The following is a 19,295-nucleotide window of genomic DNA, read 5'->3' as shown; positions in this document are numbered from 1 at the left end:
ATTACTTTATAATCTAAATTCACACGGCACCATGGATGCCCTACACTAATTTTCAATTGCAATTCACAGAGCACCATGGATACGTTAGTGCAGTTTCCAATCTCAATATAGCGCGTTACAAGATAATGTCATATAGCGGCCTGAATATGGTCGATTTGAAAGTATAACAGTCCAAAACAGAGTTTTCTATAGCTAACCATTGTTTGTCCAAACATACAACATCAAGCATGATCTTCTACGAAACAAAAATACCTGCTGCATCACCTAACCTTTGCCTAATATGAAGACCCGCATTCCCACTGGATTGAGCTGTGAGCGCACTTACCACACGAATGGTAACTAAATTCTGCCCTGTGAATCATAGCCCTCGTCGAGGGCAAGGTCCGCTGCATCGTCCCATGTCGGCAGCTACAACGATACATTCAGTTAGCCATGAACTACGAATCCATGAATGGTCAATACATTAAATGAAAAGTACGACTAAACAAATTTGTTGACAAACTGTTACCTCCTCCTCCTCAGACGAGTCCTCCATTGTGCCAGTCTCACCTTCACCTTCACCGCCAAAGTATGATGCACCCTCTTGTGTATTCATTCTGCTGTTGGGATTTAAGTGGCATGATACTTGATTATGCTCTCTCTGGCGACAAAGACCGCACCTCTTCACCCCCTTCACCGTTTCTTTTCTTTGCCTCTTTTGACACCGCACCAGCTGTGGATCCCTCACACAGCCCTCTAGTGTTGAAGCCTCCCCAACTTCATTCAGACCAACTGCATCACCAGAATCCTCAATCTCTTTCAGCCGCGCTATCTTATGAAGAACTTTATCCGTCATGTCCGCAAATTCAGCTTCGTTACGACACGCAAGAACAGACATTTCCCTACATAAATCATTCAACATCCAATTGCGGCAGGTGATCGTTGAATCCCAGCAAAACGGACCTTTCTCCACAAAGGCCCTTACTTTCGAGCGAGCACTCTTGGACCAACGATCTAGAACAAGACTATCTGGTATGTCAGTCATCTCCAAATGTACCAGCACTGCTACAATGTGATCACACGGTATACCAAGGGACTCCATTCGCAAGCAAGAGCACTTGAAACTGTTACTGTCACTATAGTGACACACTTGCCACTCCCTACGCACATTAGCTGACCTACACAAAGTGAATGTATCAGAAGTCTGGGTCCATGTGTGTGTTCGTACCTTCGGTGTGCAAGCGCGGAAAAACATGGGCCTGAAGTTGAAGAAAATTGCCCTGGTCAGCTTCTTTGCTGCTGACCTCTCCAAATCATGAAATGGACTCTGTAGAACTGGTTCCCCAACCACGGATAACAGATCAGAGTGTGCTTCCCTGGACCTCATTTGGGATATGCAACGCATAAACTGCTCAACAAAGTCCCTCAAATTATGGCGAGACTGCACAAATTTACCCAGCATTGAGTGCAATCCTTCACACCTTGACGTTGTACGAAAACCCCCAAAGAAGTTGCCCCTTATATGTGCAGTTGCCCACATCCTTCTCCTAGAGTAAAGGTCAGAAACCCATTGATTATCAGACAGGCCAAGCGCATCCACCATATAATGCCAATGATCTTCAAACTCCCACACTTCATAATCGAACAACATGCATTTCTTAAATTTAGAAGTAAATCTGGGGTTGCTTAGGTTAGAAGTGGAATTCCTCAGCAGATGCCACGCACACAAACGGTGATAGGCCTCAGGAAACACCGCTTCGATTGCCTTTTTCATCGCTCCATGCCCATCTGTTATCACACACCCAGGTGCTTTGCTCTCCATGGCGTCCAGGAACTGTTGCAGCAACCATGTGTAAGTCTGCTCATTCTCATTTGCAACTAGCACAGCGGCAAACACAATCATTTGGTTATGGTGATTCACTCCAGAAAACACAACCAGTGGACACATATACTTATTCTTCCGATATGTCGCATCAAATGCCACCACATCCCCAAACAAATCATAATCCAGCTGACTGCAATTATCCGACCAAAACAGGTGCACCAAACGACCATCCTTGTCCGCCAAATAACGCACAAACATTCCAGGATTAGCCTGCGCCGTTGACTCCAGGAACTTAAGGCAAGCCGTCGCATCCCCGCCAATGATCCTCCGTTGCTTCCCTATCTGGTTATACATGTCCCTCTTTAGAAACGGAAGGTTTTGGAATCCCCCGGCAGTCTGCACAAAAGATGAATAAATCTGTGGGGTTTTAATCCCAACTCTAAGCATCATGTTCATTTGTTCCAGGGCGGCTGCATCCATTTTCCTATGGCCCGGTAGCATGAAAGTCAGTCTATCGTCCAGCATCTCGTGGTTGTGAAAGTCCTGAAAGTATGATATTATCCATCTACCACTTTCGGAGTGCACGTGGACGCGCATCTCTGCCTCACAACCGCATCTGGTCTCCGCCTTTGGCTCATGCTTGTGTCGCATGCCGTAGTTAACGGACCCCATTCCTTTAAACCCTTGCCGGAAACATACAAATTCTTGTTGAGTAATCTCATTCCTCACATTTCGCCGAATCTTATTCTTCCTCACAGCGAAACCATTCATCTTTGCATACAAACTATAAAACAAGAATGCCACCGATCGATCCGGAAAATGACACATCATACTCTCCTTTGCAGTTATTTCCTTGAAATTTACACACCGCAACTCTGCTACGCCGTCCAGTGCTCTCTCTTCCCAGTTGTCAAAGAAGCTATCCCCAAAATTCTCCTCTGCATCCGACTTTACCCCTAATTCCCCATCATCAACTTCGTCACCGAATTCGTCGCCGCCTGGACCAAAGGCATCGGTACCATCGCCTCCCTTTTCTTCGGCAGACAACGGCCGATAACACTCGTCCGCCGCGGATTCTTCCTCCATGCAGTCCTGCGCAGAAATGGCGTTCACGGACATCACAGCGAATACTCTGTAACCAAAAATTGCCAAAAATTTAGGGCTTCTCAGTCGCTCTTCATCTCCTCGCTCTACCAACTGGGCTAAAACGGTGAGTCAACAGCCCATTCATGGAGTGGGGGTTTAAATGCAAACTTGTCTAAATAGAGGGGTCATAACACTATATGCAAAACTATATAGGCAATGTTGTAAAAAACAAAAAGACCTGCCACCAAAGCAAATACTTGTGTCAGAGGTGACAGGTGCATCAATCTCCTCAATTGGACCGGTGCAGGCTATAACTCACCCTTTTATTTTTGCTTCTTGAACTCCTAGAAAGTAGTGGAGATCAATGGTATCAGAATCTGTATAAGTGGTTATACGAAGAAGAAGATTTGAAGATAAGAGAGGTTGAAGAAAGAAAAATTTGATAAAGTTGGATCTGAAATGTGATACTGCATTGTGTGAATTGAAAAATCAAAATCGTATAGTGAGTCAGTGCTTTTGCTTTTATAGCTGTAACAATGGGTGGATCTAGAAGTTTATGGAAACTTAATACCCAACTAACATGCAGCTAACCCCACTTGTTTTTAGAAGCTTAACTCTAACAGATTCTTAACTAACTGGTTCACTAACTCCCTAACTGACTAAACAGAACGCATAACACTAACCACCTTACCAACTCAACATATTGCCTATCATTAATGTCCTTAAATGATTCCTATCAAGAATAATTTGATGGACTAGCAAAGCATGAACAAATTCTTTTTGAAGAAAGGTGCTATCAGTGGTATAAAAATCCAGAAGGAAAAAAAAGCAACACAATTATTGATTCTAGAAAACTAAAAGTAAATAGTAATTTTAGTAATCACTAAATATGAGCCAGTGACAAATAATCAACGAGAGATGCACGTTCACAAAAAGCTGATTCATGTAAGTCTTAGATCTAATTCATTTATACTAAAGTCAACTGAATTAGAAACCAACTTTTTAGTATCTTAATATTTGTAGGTTCTACAGAAAATAATGTTTTCTAAAAATTTAAAAAATTTTAGATCAAACAAACTTATTCAATTCCACATATAAGAAGATAGGAAAAATCATTGTTTGTCTATCGCTCCCGACTAAATCCTAGCATTAATCGAACAAATGGAAAAAACTATATGATGGAGTGAACAATAAATTTATAAAACGACAAACTGGGGAGTTTAGTCTTTACATCAATCATATCTCAGTCTAAATTTATTTGGTGATGAATGACATATTACAATAACAATTAAGATATATTTATGAATTTATTAATAATAGATATCTAAAACAAATATATTAAGTGATTAATTTTGTTAGTTATTCTAACTATGTGTATATCTTTTATAATAAATACTATTTTGACATTAATATTTTTTTAAGAATAATTATACAAAATTCTTTTGTTTGATTAATTAAAAATACTTTAAATATTTATTAATTAATAATAACTATATTTTTATCATGTATCAAAAGTATTTAGTGTACGAATATTTTTTCACGTGTTTTGTGTTTTAATTAATATAATTATTATTTTTTAATTAAAATATTAACCTCTTTTAAAATGATACATAATATATTAGAGTACATAATAGTATTTATTTTCTATAAACATATATTTAGAGCTCTAAGTGCTAACCTTAGTTATTCAAGTTATACTTATAAATTATAATATAATATTTATATACATATTAGTTAGATATATTTTATATATATTAAAGATTAACTTGGGATATTATATAAATTGAAATAAATGATCTAAATATTGAATAAGTATGGTCTAATAATAACAACAAATATATTTACTTACTTATTTTTTTAATTAGTTAAAATGTGTTTTAAAAATTACCATTTGAAAAAAAACATTAAACATATAAATTAACAGTAACCATTCTAAATTTCATATACTTATTTTTTAATTTGTAATTAATTAAACATTAATAACATTAATATAATAAAAAAATATTAACCACTCAATTTATACAACGTCAAAATTTTTTATTATTCATGTATAAGTTTTTTTGCACATAGATTAAAAAAATAAAATAGATTTATGAAACAACATACACCAGTGGCTAGAAACATACTAAAAAATTTTTTTGAATAGTTAATTTTACCTTTATAATAGTTCATTTATCTATTTTTTAAAATTTAGTTAAAAATGTGTTTTAAAGGTTACCACTTGAAAAAATTATTAATCGAATTAAACATCAATATAATAAAAAAGATTAATCACTTAATTTTTCTGTATATTAAGTAAATTAATTCTTTCAAAAAATATATATATATATATATATATTAATCTTCTTATAATTAAACTATACATAAATACAATAAAATAAATTAAGCCGCTAAGGGTCTAATAATATAAATAAGTGTCACTTAGTATTTGTTTGTGTGATTTGAATATCAACTATTTTTATTAAAATTTTAATTTTTTGGATTATATAACGATAACAGTAGTGTAATAATATTCATTTAAAAATATAAACATAATAGCTTTTATATTTAAATAAAATCTGTTAATATGAGCTAGAAAAATAATAAATATTTTAGCATTTATAAACAAAAAATTAAAATAATTTTATACAATGTACAATAAATTTTTATTACAATTTTTTTAAAATTAGAAATAATAAATATTAATGTTATGAATAAATATCAATAAATATTTAAAATAGATCAATATTTGACACCAACGTAGCTCAAATTTTAAACTAATAATAAATAATAATAAAGGCAAGAGATAAAAGGAATCAATATATTGATAGAATAAAATAAACTAAAAATGATTATTTACAGAAAAATGGTTAAAAATCATGCAAAGTTTATAATTGTTAACATGTATAGATAAATTTCTTAACGTATTACTATTAATATTTTAAATATTATTTATAGTTGAAAACAAAGAATTTAACATGTTTAGTTAATTTGCTTAACATATTATTATTAACATTTTAAATTTATTTTTACTTAAAAAATAGTTTAATCAATTTTATGTGAGTATTATTCATGTAATTAGGCCGCGGATAAAAGGAAAGGATAAGATAAGAATTAAGTGGGCTAATGATGCGGATTGAGCAGTTACTTATTCATAGTCACATATTGTGTGTTGCTCTCGGTATTAATATATCTTCTCTCCATGCTTCTGGCGTGACCCTTCACACATGCATCCCATCCCTTCTCCTTATCTTCAGTGATGACCTTTTTTTTTTCTATTGGGATAAGAGCCTTTAACAAAAAATATAAAAAAATACTACGTAAATAATAATTATTTTAAATAATATAAATAATTACTAATTAAATAAAAATATATTATACTTTAATTTAATAATATTAATTAAATTTAAAATTGTTTTTTTTATTTTATTAATTTATATTATTTATATATTATTTAAAAATATTGTTAATTACTTATATTTTTTCATATAAAAAATAGTGATTTTATAAACAAACATCTTATTAGCTCATCAAATCATGAAAGAGTATAGTCACCAAAAAAATCATGAGAGAGTATATGTGCTTATTAGAGTGGAACAGGGAGACTAATATTATAAATAGGGCAATTGCCAAGTTATTGGGTATATATAAATTATAATATGGAAATGATAAGTACCATAGTTAAGTACATAGCGAACATATATAATATAACAACACACAAAGATTATGTCACACACATGCATTTTATAATGGCGTGCAGCAAAATCTTTTCTTATTGAAGAACGTTTAATAATATTTTATAACATACAGAAGCAGCGTAGGTATACTCGCCCCCATTGGCAACAATAACGAAAGTATGAAAAAATATAAAAAATATATATATTTTACTTAATTAATATTAGTTAATTTGTTTAATTTTATTTTTTTAAAAATTTAAAATTTATAATTTAATAGGTAAGATTAATATAGTTTATGATTATGGTTTAAAATTTAAAATAAATAATCTTTTTATAAAAATTAACTGATATTAATTAAAAAATATTTGCAAAATTTTAAATAACGAACTAATTTATACAAGAATATGGATTTGTTTTTCACGAACATAGATTTATTTGTCAATAAATTATAATTCAAATGACATATTCTTTTTATATTTACTTAAGAGGTGATATGAATAATTAGGAATTTAATTTGCTTTGTTTTTTGGTTTTAAATTTTGTTCATTTTTAAAGTTATTAGATTAATATTATTTAATCTTAATTTTTTATTGTAAAAAATATTTTAGTCATGTCAATAAAAAAGAGTTATTTAGTTTTTTAATAAAATAATTATAAAGATATATTAATTTTTTAATAATTATTTAGTCACATCAACTTCGTATAAAAATAAATACTTATAAATTTTTATTTTAATTTTTTAATTAAAAAAATCTGGCTTTAATTAATATCTCTATAAAGACATAGTAAGATACAAGATTATATGATTCAAAAAATAGTTGATCTGCACAAATTTATGGTGTGTTTGTTTGAGGTGAAAATGGGAGGAAGGAAAATGGATGGAAAGAAATAGGAAGGAAAATAGTTATTTTCCCTTGTTTGGTTGAGGAGATAAATGGGAGAGGAAGGAAAATGGATGAAAAAATATTGGTGGGACCCACCAATTTTTTTTCCCTCCAACAATGGAGAGAAAATGGAGAGAAAATTAAATCTCTCTCTCTACTTCCAATATTACCCCTTTACTTTTTTTGATATCATTTATATTATAAGAATAAAATTATCTTTTTATAACATTTCTTTCCTTCATATTTTCCCTTCATCCAAACACATCTAAAGAAAATAACAATCCACTCAATTTCTTTCCTTTCCTTTCTTTCCTTTCTATTTCCTTCCTCTCTATTTCTTTCCTTCCAACCAAACATAGCCTTAGTGCGAAGAGGTAATCATAATGAAAAAGTTTGAGAAATCAGTATTTTTATTAAAATTTAGTTAATATTTAATTATAAAAAAATATATAATACTATTTTATTAAATATAATTTTATACTATTAAAATATTAATAATAATTAATTAATAATTATAAATTATAAAATGTGTTTATCTTTAACACTACTGAATTATAATAATCAACATCAAAATATATAAAATAAAATGATCACGTACTCGCATAAAATTAATAATAAAAAATTATTAAATATTTTAATATTTAATCAAGTTATAATATAAAAATGTTCAGTTATCAATATATTCACGTGAAATATAAAATATCTTCATATAATATAAGTATTTACAGTAAAATACACATGTATTTATCCCTATAAATGTTTAACATTATTGTGCTGACTCACGTTATATTATTTAACAATAAATGATATAATATTCAACATAACATCTCAAACATAAAATATTTGCATAACATTTTTGTAATTTTTTGTTTGGTTTTCTTCTTGTTAATGTATATAATATGGTAATGCTACAACATACAAGTGGCAAATATATAAAACATACAGCAATTGCTTCATCAATTTCATGGCTTTCTTCCACCATGACACCAATCATCACTGCTGATTCAATTCCAAGAAATGAGCAACACAACAAGTGGGGTGTACGTTGGATCCAGCAACATCACCGGCTATGTCTATGGCATAGGAATCTACATTGGGATCGTCTTTTTTATCACCACCATCACCCTAACCTTTTACTTCTGCAACAGACACCATCAGCAACGACTCCCTCCTGCAGCTCCTAATAGGAGACAGAATGCGCTTGAAGTTGGAATAGATGAAGAATCACTTGTGAGTTATCCAAAGTTGTTGTACTCTGAAGCAAAAAAACTGAAGAAGAATGATTCAACTTGTGCATGTTGTTCTATATGCCTTGCAGATTACAAGGGTAGTGATATGCTTAGGGTGTTACCTGATTGTGGCCACCAATTCCATATCAAGTGCATAGATCCATGGCTGAGGCTTCACCCTACTTGTCCACTCTGCAGAACCTCTCCCATTCCGACGCCTCTTTCAACTCCCTTGCCTCAGAGATTTATCCCTTGCCTCATTCCGCCGAGGTGAATATCCACAGAGATTTATCCGCCGTGGAGCAGATTTCGAGAGCATTTTTTTCCGCGGCCCGTGGGTGGCGGAGAGGGGGTACTGATGCCCAGTGTAATAAACGGGACGGAGACGGAATAAAAATATTTGTTCTATGGGTATCCGTTTAATATTCATAAATATAAAGTTACAAAAATAACCTCTTATATATTATGTTAAAATTTAATCCAAACTCGGTCACTTTTCTCTCTTGCTTTCACACAAATTTCTTTCTCGCTCACAATTTCATCACCTCCTTCGATCCTTCTCCATAATAATTCATTTATTATGATGGAATTATATGTTCGAAAGGGATTATATGCTTTGATGAAAATACTCAATTCTTAAGTATTGGTTGATGCTTCTCTCTGTATTTAATTATTTAGACATTTTAGTGATATTGGTGTAACTATAAATTATTATTATTATTATGGTATTTTTGTATCAATTATTTCTATACAGAACAGAGTAATAAATTGGCCACTGAATAATTACACTACAAGAAATAAGGGGTTTAGCCACGAAAAAAATTGTGGCTAAACTCTAAGATAACCGTAGCAACTATACATTGGCCACGAAAGAATATTTGTGGCTAATCGGGGGTTGCATTTTTAATTTGCCACGATTTTAGCGTTATTAGCCACAATTTTAAACATCGTGAAGACCTTCAAAGAGTCACAATTTGTATATCATTGTCCACGCATAATGCCGTGGCTAAATTAAAATAATTAAATAAAAAAGTATAATTCTACTACACTTCATCCGTAGTTAATTTGTGCAGGCCGGATTTTTCAGCCACATTTTTTGTGTGGCTAATGTTGGATTATTTAATCACACTATTTTTGTGGCTAACTCACTATCTTTTTCACATACAATTCAGGACTAATTTGTACTAATTTGCTCTAATTGAATAATTTTATTAAATTAAAATTATATTTATATATATTACATTAATAACAAAAATCAAACTTTTTAAATATATAATATCTAACAATTTTTCCATAAAAAAATACTAATAAGAATTCAGTATAATAATAATAATAATAATAATAATAATAATAATAATAGTCTAAACTTATATATAATAAGAAATTAAAAAAATTTAACATAAATAAAATAAATTCTAATCCCTTCTAGATTAAATATATTTAAAATTTCAACTATTACTTATTAAATATATCAATTAAATGTCTAACATATCACTGGATAAATTAGGCACTTTATCACTGTATTTTGATAACAAAAATTTGTACAGAGTTGTCATATCCATAGCTTTTTCTCTAAAGTTTCACCCAGTTTCTCTAAATTTATCACACATCATACATTTTCAACACCAAAGACCTTTCCAAAATTCCAATTTACAGCGTTGCTCTACGAGCCATTACACCCAGAAATTGTATCAATAAATTTACGTCATTATCTCGATTTTGTCCATGCCCATCAAGTTCCATAATGTCTTTTTCATCCATTTTCAAATGCCAAACTTGAATTGTCGTCCTTTTGACAGTTGTAATTTCTCCCATAGAAGTGTCTGCAATGAATATAAAATTGAATAAAAAAAATAAACTAAATATTAGAATTCAAAAAATCACGTAAAAAAAATTGAAATTTCATATACCTTTGACATTCACAACTAAAGGATCATTATAATCTTTTCTGGTAGGTACAGTTGGTTGAGACTTATTTCACCCAAACCTTCTGCAAATTCTTCATTGTTGTTGATATTCTGTGTTATCGTAGTTCTGCTAAAAGGGTCTCTTCTGAATTATTATGTTTTTGCTTCACGAAAAAATCTACTAAAAAAACTAACAAATAACAAAGAAAAAATTGGTATTTTGAGTTTGGAGGATACCCTGTCATATGATAGGGTTCATATAGTGTGGTTAAAGAGAGTGCTTTTAAGGTGCTGCAGAAAAGTAGGAGTTAAAAAACAACGTGAATGATGGGAAGTTATATTAAAATTTGTCCGTGATTATTTTAACTTTCCGCCAAAAACTACTTCAGAAGTTAAGCGCATATTAAAATTTTAAATTTTAAAAATTCAGCTTGACCAATGTTGTTTAAATTGTCTTTTAACTTTCTTTAATCTTAAGAATATTTCTTTCATCCTACTGTTTATTATCTACTAAATATACCTTAAATTATTTTATTTTTAATACAATAGTTATTTATTTATTTTTTAATGATCAAATATAATAAAAAATTTAAATTTAAATTTTGATTTTGTAATATTTTTATTTTTAATTTTTATTACAATAACAATAAATAACCGAAAAACTACTTTAATAAATATATGACCATCACAATCTCTCATTTCATGCAGTTGATAGTTGATGATTTAAACAATATACTATTATTTAATTATTTACCTATTATACATGAAACAATATAATAAGAGTTATACATTAAGTAAATTTTGTAAATATTTTTACCTGAAAATTTTAATGTTTAATAAATTTTAATTACTAAATTAGTTACTAAAATTTTATTACATTAGACAAATTAATTATCAGATAAAATTGTTATAAGAAATTTTATAAATTAATTTCTTTGTTACTTAATAAAATTTCAAACTTTTATACAAGTGACTCATAAATTAATTAGTATTAATTTTTTATAACTAAAAATAATTGTAAAATAATTAATTAATGGAATATACCAATTAAATAATAGTAAAAATAAAAAATTTGATTCATAATTTCACAAAATAATTTTTAAAAAGATAATTATACATATAATAAGAGTACAGTACTCACAAAAATATATAGTATGTACTAAACTAAACCATATAAATAAAGATTAATTTTTTTTAACTTATTCTCATTTTTTTAAATTCAAAAAATGATAAATAATTTATTTTTAATAAAAACTAAAAAAAATTTATATTTACAAATTATTGAACTTTTTATTATCTATTCAAATTATATTATTTTAGTTAAATAAATTTTATCTTTATAATTAACTCAAATATTAGAATATTATCTTTATTTTTATAATTTTTTATTTTATCTAAATTCATTTTTTTATATTTTTAGATTTAATTTCATAAATATGTGTTAATGTTAGAATATTAAAAAAATGATACTATACATTAATAAATTTATTTAAAAAATTAATTTATTGAAGACAGAATAGCCATGGTACGTTAGTGTAAGCAAGAAATACAGCTACAAAAAATATTGTTTGTAGTAAAAGATTAAATTTTAGCCACTGTCGTAATGTTTCGTGATAAATAGAAGACACGCTCATTTATTTTTATCACGATTTAGTGTTCGTAGTTAAAATTTGGTGGCTAAATACCGTTTTTGTGGTAGTGTTATATAAAATATAACGTTTATTTTATAAATATACTAGAAAATGAACACGTGTTTCGTACAACCATGTAAAAAAATTGATTGAGATGCAAACTAATGCATTTAGAATGAAAGAAGACCATCAATATAAAAGTAGGTCTACTATATTAATAATTTGATTGGAGATTGTGTTGTTGATTGCTTTGATATTTTGTAATTTTTTATTTTTAATTAGGTTTATATGGAAGGTGGTCACAAAAAGAGAAAATTGAATATTTGATCTGTATTTGTTAAAATCTAAATTATGTTTGAAGGGTTTATATTTGAACATAAACAGTTGAATCAAAACTTATGGCTGGCTAAAGATTTAGGAATTTGAATTATCCAAAGCAATTGTCTATCAGTCCAACTAAGTAAAACTAATTTTTCTTGCACATACAAAATCAATATTATAAATGTTATATTTAGGGAGTGTGAAAACAGAAGCTGGAAAAGGGGGTTGCAGAGTTGGAATGGTGAAGAAGAATAGAAAGGGAAGGTAGAGAGAAGATTCTGAAATCTGTTTTAGTAGAGAGAGAAAGTGATGTGGATAAAATGGAAGCTAACAGAATCAGTTAGCAAACCCTGCTTTATATAACAACTTACATGATAAATATCTTAGACTAATTGAATATGCTAACTAGTAACTAACTATCAATTATAAATGCTAACTAAGCTAAGTATGCCAATCTGCTATAGCTAATACATTCAGGTAACATGCCCCCTCAAGCTGGCCGTGCTTGGTTGATGAAAATCAAGCATGCCAAGCTTGGACACACAAGAATCAAAAGGAGCAGGGGATAGAGGTTTGGTGAATAGGTCCGCCACTTGATCTGTAGTGGTGATTGGTAGGAGATGAAGCAGGCCGCTGAGAAGCTTATCTCGAATAACGTGACAGTCGATATCGATATGTTTGGTGCGTTCGTGGAATACAGGGTTAGCCGCAATATGCCTGGCTGATTGACTATCACAGTACAGGGAGATTGGGAGTTTGTGATCTATGCGGAGGTCCTTCAACAAGTAGTTGAGCCATTGAGCCTCACAGGTGGCCACATCTAGTGACCTATATTCAGCCTCAGAAGATGATCTGGAAACAGTAGATTGCTTCTTACTCTTCCATGAAATGAGTGAAGAGCCCAAGAAGAAATAAAAACCAGTAATGGAGCGTCGCGTGTCGGGGCATTGTGCCCAATCTGAGTCAGCAAAGCCAGAAATGCGAAGCTCAGAATCTGCTGCAAAGAATAGCCCCGAGGCCGGAGCTGTTTTGATATAGCGAAGGACACGATATGCTGCTTGGAGGTGAATATTAGATGGTTTGCTGAGAAATTCACTAAGTTTACCCACTGCAAAACTGATATCTGGACGCGTGTTAGTGAGGTACACTAATCTGCCAACCAATCTGCGGTATTGTGATACGTCAGAGAGTAGCGTTCCTGAGTCCTTAGAAAGCTTGAGACTATAATCCATTGGCGTGCTCGCTGGTCTTATGCCTAATAGGCCACACTCATCCAAGAGATCTAGAGCATACATCCTCTGATAAAGAGCAATTCCTTTGGCAGTTCTTGCAACTTCAAAGCCAAGAAAATATTTCAAATTTCCTAAGTCCTTAATCTTGAATTGGTGATCAAGGATGGTCTTGATGGATTGAATCTCAGCGAGATCATTTCCAGCAAGGACGAGATCATCAACATAAGCAAGTATCACAGTGAAGGAGGTCTCGAATTTGTGTTTTGTGAACAAAGAATAATCATTCTTCGATTGTTGGTACCCGTGAGCACGAAGAACAGAGCAAAGCTTAAGATTCCGCTGCCTACTAGCTTGCTTGAGTCCATAGAGGGACTTGTCAAGTTTGCAAACCAAATCGGGAGAGGAGAGTGGTAATCCCGGGGGAGGCTTCATATATACTGTTTCCTTCAACTCACCATGAAGGAATGCGGTGTTTACGTCCAATTGGTGGCAGTGCCAACCCTTGATTGCAGTGAGAGCAAGTACCAATCGCACAGTAGTGATCTTAACCACTGGACTGAAAGTGTCCATGTAGTCTAAACCATATCGTTGTGTATAGCCCTTTGCAACCAGGTGTGCTTTGTGCCTCTCTACTGATCCATCAGGATTGAATTTGACTTTGAACACCCAACGGCAGCCAATAGTTTTCTTCCCTGGTGGTAAAGAGGTGAGAGTCCAAGTTTTAGTTTGCTCAAGTGCTAGAAGTTCTGCATTAATGGCATCTTTCCAACAGTCTTTTTGGATGGCTTCTTCATAGGTTTTTGGCTCATTATGTGTGGAAACAGCAAGAGAAAAATTCAATTGGTTAGTGGACAGAAAAGAGTAAGACATTGAATCTAAAATTGGATATTTGCATTTTGAAATTGGCATAACTTGTTGAGCAGTGGTATTATTTGCACAGTGAAAGTCATTTAGATATGCTGGTGTTCGCCTAGTCCTACTAGACTTCCTAAGAGGTGCAGGGTGAGGCATGAGTGTCCATGTGAGTATGTGAATGAGACAAGGATGAGGCTTGTGCATTAGGAATTGAGCTTGCAGTGTTATGAGAAATAGAGTCAGTGACGGAAGTCGGTTGATGCTGATGCAGAATTGGAGTTGAATGCACATGTTGGTAAAACGAAAGATGATCATGATATGCAAAAGGGTCTATCCATGGGACATGTGATGTGGTTGTGACAGCAGCAGAGTTGACATCTGAAGAGGCAGGGTTGGTTTTGAATGGAAACTCAAACTCATAAAATATGACATTTCTAGAAAGAAAAGTTTGCCTTGTTTTTAGATCATAGAGAAAAAATCCTTTGATCCCTTCTTTATATCCGAGAAAATAACATTTTTGAGCTCGTGCATCTAACTTCTTCCTATTTTGAGTTAAAGTGGATGCAAAGGCAAGACAACCAAAAACTTTGATGTGGTTTAGATCAGGTAATTTGCCATGTAATTTTTGAAAGGGGAAAAGATTTTGTAAAATGGGACTAGGGACTCTATTGATGAGATGCACAGCGTGTGCCACTGCTAGATCCCAAAAAATCTTTGGAACATTTGATTGAAAAAGTAGAGTTCTAGTCACCATAAGAATGTGTTGGTGCTTCCTCTCAGCTATCCCATTTTGTTGAGGGGTTTTCACACAAGACTTTTGCTGTAAAATTCCTTTAGAAGCAAAGAAATTATGCATGCTGAATTCCGGATCGTTATCTGATCTGACACATTTGACGGTTTTTGAAAATTGGGTTTCAACCATTTTAATGAAGTTGGGCAGAATTAATGAAACCTCAGATTTATTTTTCATGAACTTAATCCAAGTAAAACGGCTATTGTCATCGACGATAGTAAGAAAGTACTTAAAACCAGAGGTAGACACAATTGATAGAGGGCCCAAATATCAACATGTATTAAATTGAAAGGCGAGTCAGCTATTGAACTACTGATAGGAAAAGGAATTTTCTTCTGTTTTGCAAAATGACAAGGTTCACAAGCTAAAGCATTATTGTTACATTTGATGAAGGAAAAATCTTTTTGCAGTGTTTGCAAAGCTGAATTATTCAAGTGTCCTAGTCTGTTGTGCCATAGTTGTGACTGTTGCGTAGATGAGACTGTGTTCTCACAAGTGTGATGTAGTGTTTGTGATGAATGCTGTGCAATGCAGTGAGCTACAGTTTGATCATTTGAGTGACCCAGTACATATAAACTCATGCTGCTTTTAGCTGTGCCAATCATCTTCAATAGATGGCGATCCCAAATCTGGCACCATGTATGTGAAAATAAAAATAGACAGTTCAATGCCTTTGTAACTCATGAAACTGACACCAAATTGAATTTAAAAGTAGGGATGTAAAGAACATTCTCTAAGTAAAAATTTGTATTAAAAATCACTGTACCAGCAATGGTAGTAGTAGCGATAGAGCCATCAGGCATGTGCACAGTAACAGGTTCAATATTTTTGAAAGATTGAAAAGCATTTAGAGAAAAACAAACGTGATCAGTAGCACCTGTGTCCACTACCCAAGTATCTGATCTAAGAAATTTTTGATTGACAGATAATGATGCAGCTAATAAAAGGGTACCTTTGGTGATCTGTAAGTCTTTTGCCTCAGTTGATGTAGTGAGTTGGTTGATAGTTTGATTAGATTGGGTTGACTGTTGTAGGATGGACATTAAAGCAATCCGTTGATCATTGGTCAAGCTATAACTTGGATTCTCACCATTTTTAACAGTAGTTGAAGGTAATGCACTGATTTCGTCATTCTCATCAGTGAAAGTGTTATTGATGCTTCCACGTTTCTGCAAATGCGGGAGAACGCCATGCTTCTTGAAGCATGTATCAACAATGTGTCCCGTTCTGCCACAAAAGGAGCAATGCTTTGTGCTATGAGACCTGCCTGAACTTCTTCCTCTACCATTCACACCCCCTCTACCTCTGCCTCTGCCTCTGGTGGAATTGTAACCAGAATTAGCAGCGTATAGAATTTGTGAATCTGGAGTGTCAATTGAAGGGTTGAGTTGGCGTTCTTGTTGGGTTAGCATTGCAAACACAGAATCCATGTCAGGGAGGGGTTTCAAGAGCATAATTTGGGTTTTGGCAGTTGCAAATTGATCATTGAGGCCACGCAGAAATCTTGCAATGAATCTTCATTGCGGTACCGTCGCATTTCTTCCAAACCACAGATACACTTGCTAGTGCAGGTAAGACACATGGGAATTGGCCTGAAGTTATCAATTTCTTCCCAAATTGCTTGCATCTTGGTAAAATAGGAAGTAATTGAAAGATCACCTTGTTTTGCACTATACAGCTCCTCATACAGTTCAGAGACATGGTACAAATCTCCCTGGTAATAGCATTTCTTTAAATCATTCCACAGATCTGAAGCCACCTTTCTCCAGATGACACTCTGAAGAATATCGTGTGAGAGAGATAAGTGTAGCCAAGAGAGGACATAGGTGTTGCAACGGCCCTAAGCCGCATACATTGGATCGGTAACCTCCGGTCGAGGGAGAGAGCCATCAATGAAGGGAATTTTGTTCTTGGACTCGAGCACCAATGAAATCGAGCGGGACCAATTGGTGTAATTTTGAGAATTGAGGCGGAGAGAAATTAAAGGATTACCAGGACTTTCAGCTGGGTGCAAGAAGTATGGACTGTTCTGATCAATAGGAGGATGCACCATTCCTGGACTCGTGCGATTCTGCAGTTGAGTGAGTTGGAGGAGAAGCTGCGAAAGAGTGTTAATATCGACATTGGAAGCTGCAGTGGAGCTGACGTCACTGTGAGTGGAATCCATTGAAGAGAAAAAGCAAGAATGTGAGGAGAATCCAAGAGATGAAGATTGGAAGTGATTCGGTACAAAAAACAGATCACTATTAATGAACGAATTCTGTCGAATGAGTGCAAAAGAAGGGGAAAGAACGAAGACGAAAGCAATTCCAAGACATGATTCCCTAACTCGCTGATCGGAACACTGTTACCGAAACCCTAGAGATTTCATGAACAGCTCTCATCAGTCTCTACTGTGTGAGTCTGGGAAAGATGTTGGATCTAGAGGTAGATGAAGAAGCTTAGAATATGGAAGATGCCCGGGATTACTTCCGGCAATGATACCATGTGAAAACGGAAGCTGGAAAAGGGGGTTGCAGAGTTGGAATGGTGAAGAAGAATAGAAAGGGAAGGTAGAGAGAAGATTCTGAAATCTGTTTTGATAGAGAGAGAAAGTGATGTGGATAAAATGGAAGCTAACAGAATCAGTTAGCAAACCCTGTTTTATATAACAACTTACATGATAAATATCTTAGACTAATTGAATATGCTAATTAGTAACTAACTATCAATTATAAATGCTAACTAAGCTAAGTATGCCAATCTGCTATAGCTAATACATTCAGGTAACAGGGAGGTTTTGAAAAATGTTTTAAGGTGATTTTTTGTGATTTTGTTTTCTTTCATGGCATCGATGCAATATGTAATTATCGTGGAATGTGATGTAAATTATTTGGTTTAATGTTACGTCATTCATATTCGGATATGATCTTAAGTTATTATATGTGATTCTTTAATTCATGTCCGGGTACTTTCCTAGTATATATATAGGTGAAGTCTCTGGTATGGATATATCAAAATATCTATACCTCTGGATCATACGTGTATGAGTCCAATAAGAGACGCGTATTCGCTATCGATAACCTGCAAAATCACTCCTTTAAAAGAGTGCCACTGCAATAGTAGTGGGTCAGAAACTTTGTTCAGAAGTGGTCTTGTGAGGGCAGGAGGATTATTTGTTAATGTGTTATTATTAATGGAATTTTAGAGATAAAATTTTTTGGGCCATGGACTTCGTGGGCTTAAGAAAATTTTGGCCAGTTTGTTGGGGTGAAGAATATAGGAAGAGAACTGCCTATGTTTTAAAACCCATAAGGAAAGGAGAAAAAATATTTTAATGAAATAGGAAGAAAAAAGAAAAATAAGAGTGACGTGAAGATCCAATAAAATTAAAAAACAGTGGCATAGTGCTACATTGAAAATATGTAAACATTAAGAAAATAATTTTTTTTTAATAATTATAAATTTTACATTTCTTAAGTATTTTATAATGCATTGGTGCCATATCTAAATTTTAATATTTTTATTTATTTTATTAAAAATTATTAAGAACTGTTAACATGCAAAATAAGAAATATTTTTAATTTCGTATTATCCATTTATTCTCAATATATTATTCTTGCTCCGACAAAATTTATAAAAAAATAATTCTATTAATTATGCCCATTATCATTGTTATTATAGTAGCAAATATTTTTGTTCTCTTTAATTATAAGGTTCATTAAATTTATTGGTAACTCCTAAAATTTATATTTATTTTTGTAATATTATAAGTCTTTTTATAAACTAAGTCTAACTAAATTAAATAATAAGATAAAATAAAATTTATTGATAACTCCTAAGGTCCATTATTCAATATTAAAATAAAATAATGTTCATTGTAAATGAGATATTTTTTAATCAACGCGATGATTATGT

General features: G+C 32.4%; 2 protein-coding genes across 2 annotated transcripts; both read right to left on the bottom strand.

Moving 5' to 3' along the window:
• Nucleotides 1-339: 339 nt before the first annotated feature.
• On the bottom strand, nt 340-2,923 carry LOC112803255 (protein FAR1-RELATED SEQUENCE 5-like). The gene is made up of 2 exons (XM_025846764.1): nt 509-2,923; nt 340-408 (listed from the first exon to the last, which is right to left on the bottom strand). Exons 1-2 carry the CDS (start codon nt 2,921-2,923, stop codon nt 340-342), a joined length of 2,484 nt encoding a protein of 827 aa, XP_025702549.1.
• A 13,919-nt stretch (nt 2,924-16,842) lies between these two features.
• On the bottom strand, nt 16,843-17,565 carry LOC140184810 (uncharacterized). Its single transcript, XM_072237989.1, has 2 exons — nt 17,266-17,565; nt 16,843-17,112 (listed from the first exon to the last, which is right to left on the bottom strand). The coding sequence occupies exons 1-2, from the start codon at nt 17,563-17,565 to the stop codon at nt 16,843-16,845; spliced, it is 570 nt and encodes a 189-aa protein (XP_072094090.1).
• Nucleotides 17,566-19,295: the final 1,730 nt, after the last annotated feature.

Source organism: Arachis hypogaea, chromosome 5 (assembly GCF_003086295.3).
Source record: "Arachis hypogaea cultivar Tifrunner chromosome 5, arahy.Tifrunner.gnm2.J5K5, whole genome shotgun sequence".
In the NCBI taxonomy this organism is placed as follows: Eukaryota; Viridiplantae; Streptophyta; class Magnoliopsida; order Fabales; family Fabaceae; genus Arachis; species Arachis hypogaea.
Note: the sequence above shows the minus strand (reverse complement) of the source record. Positions and strands in the feature narration are given on the sequence as shown.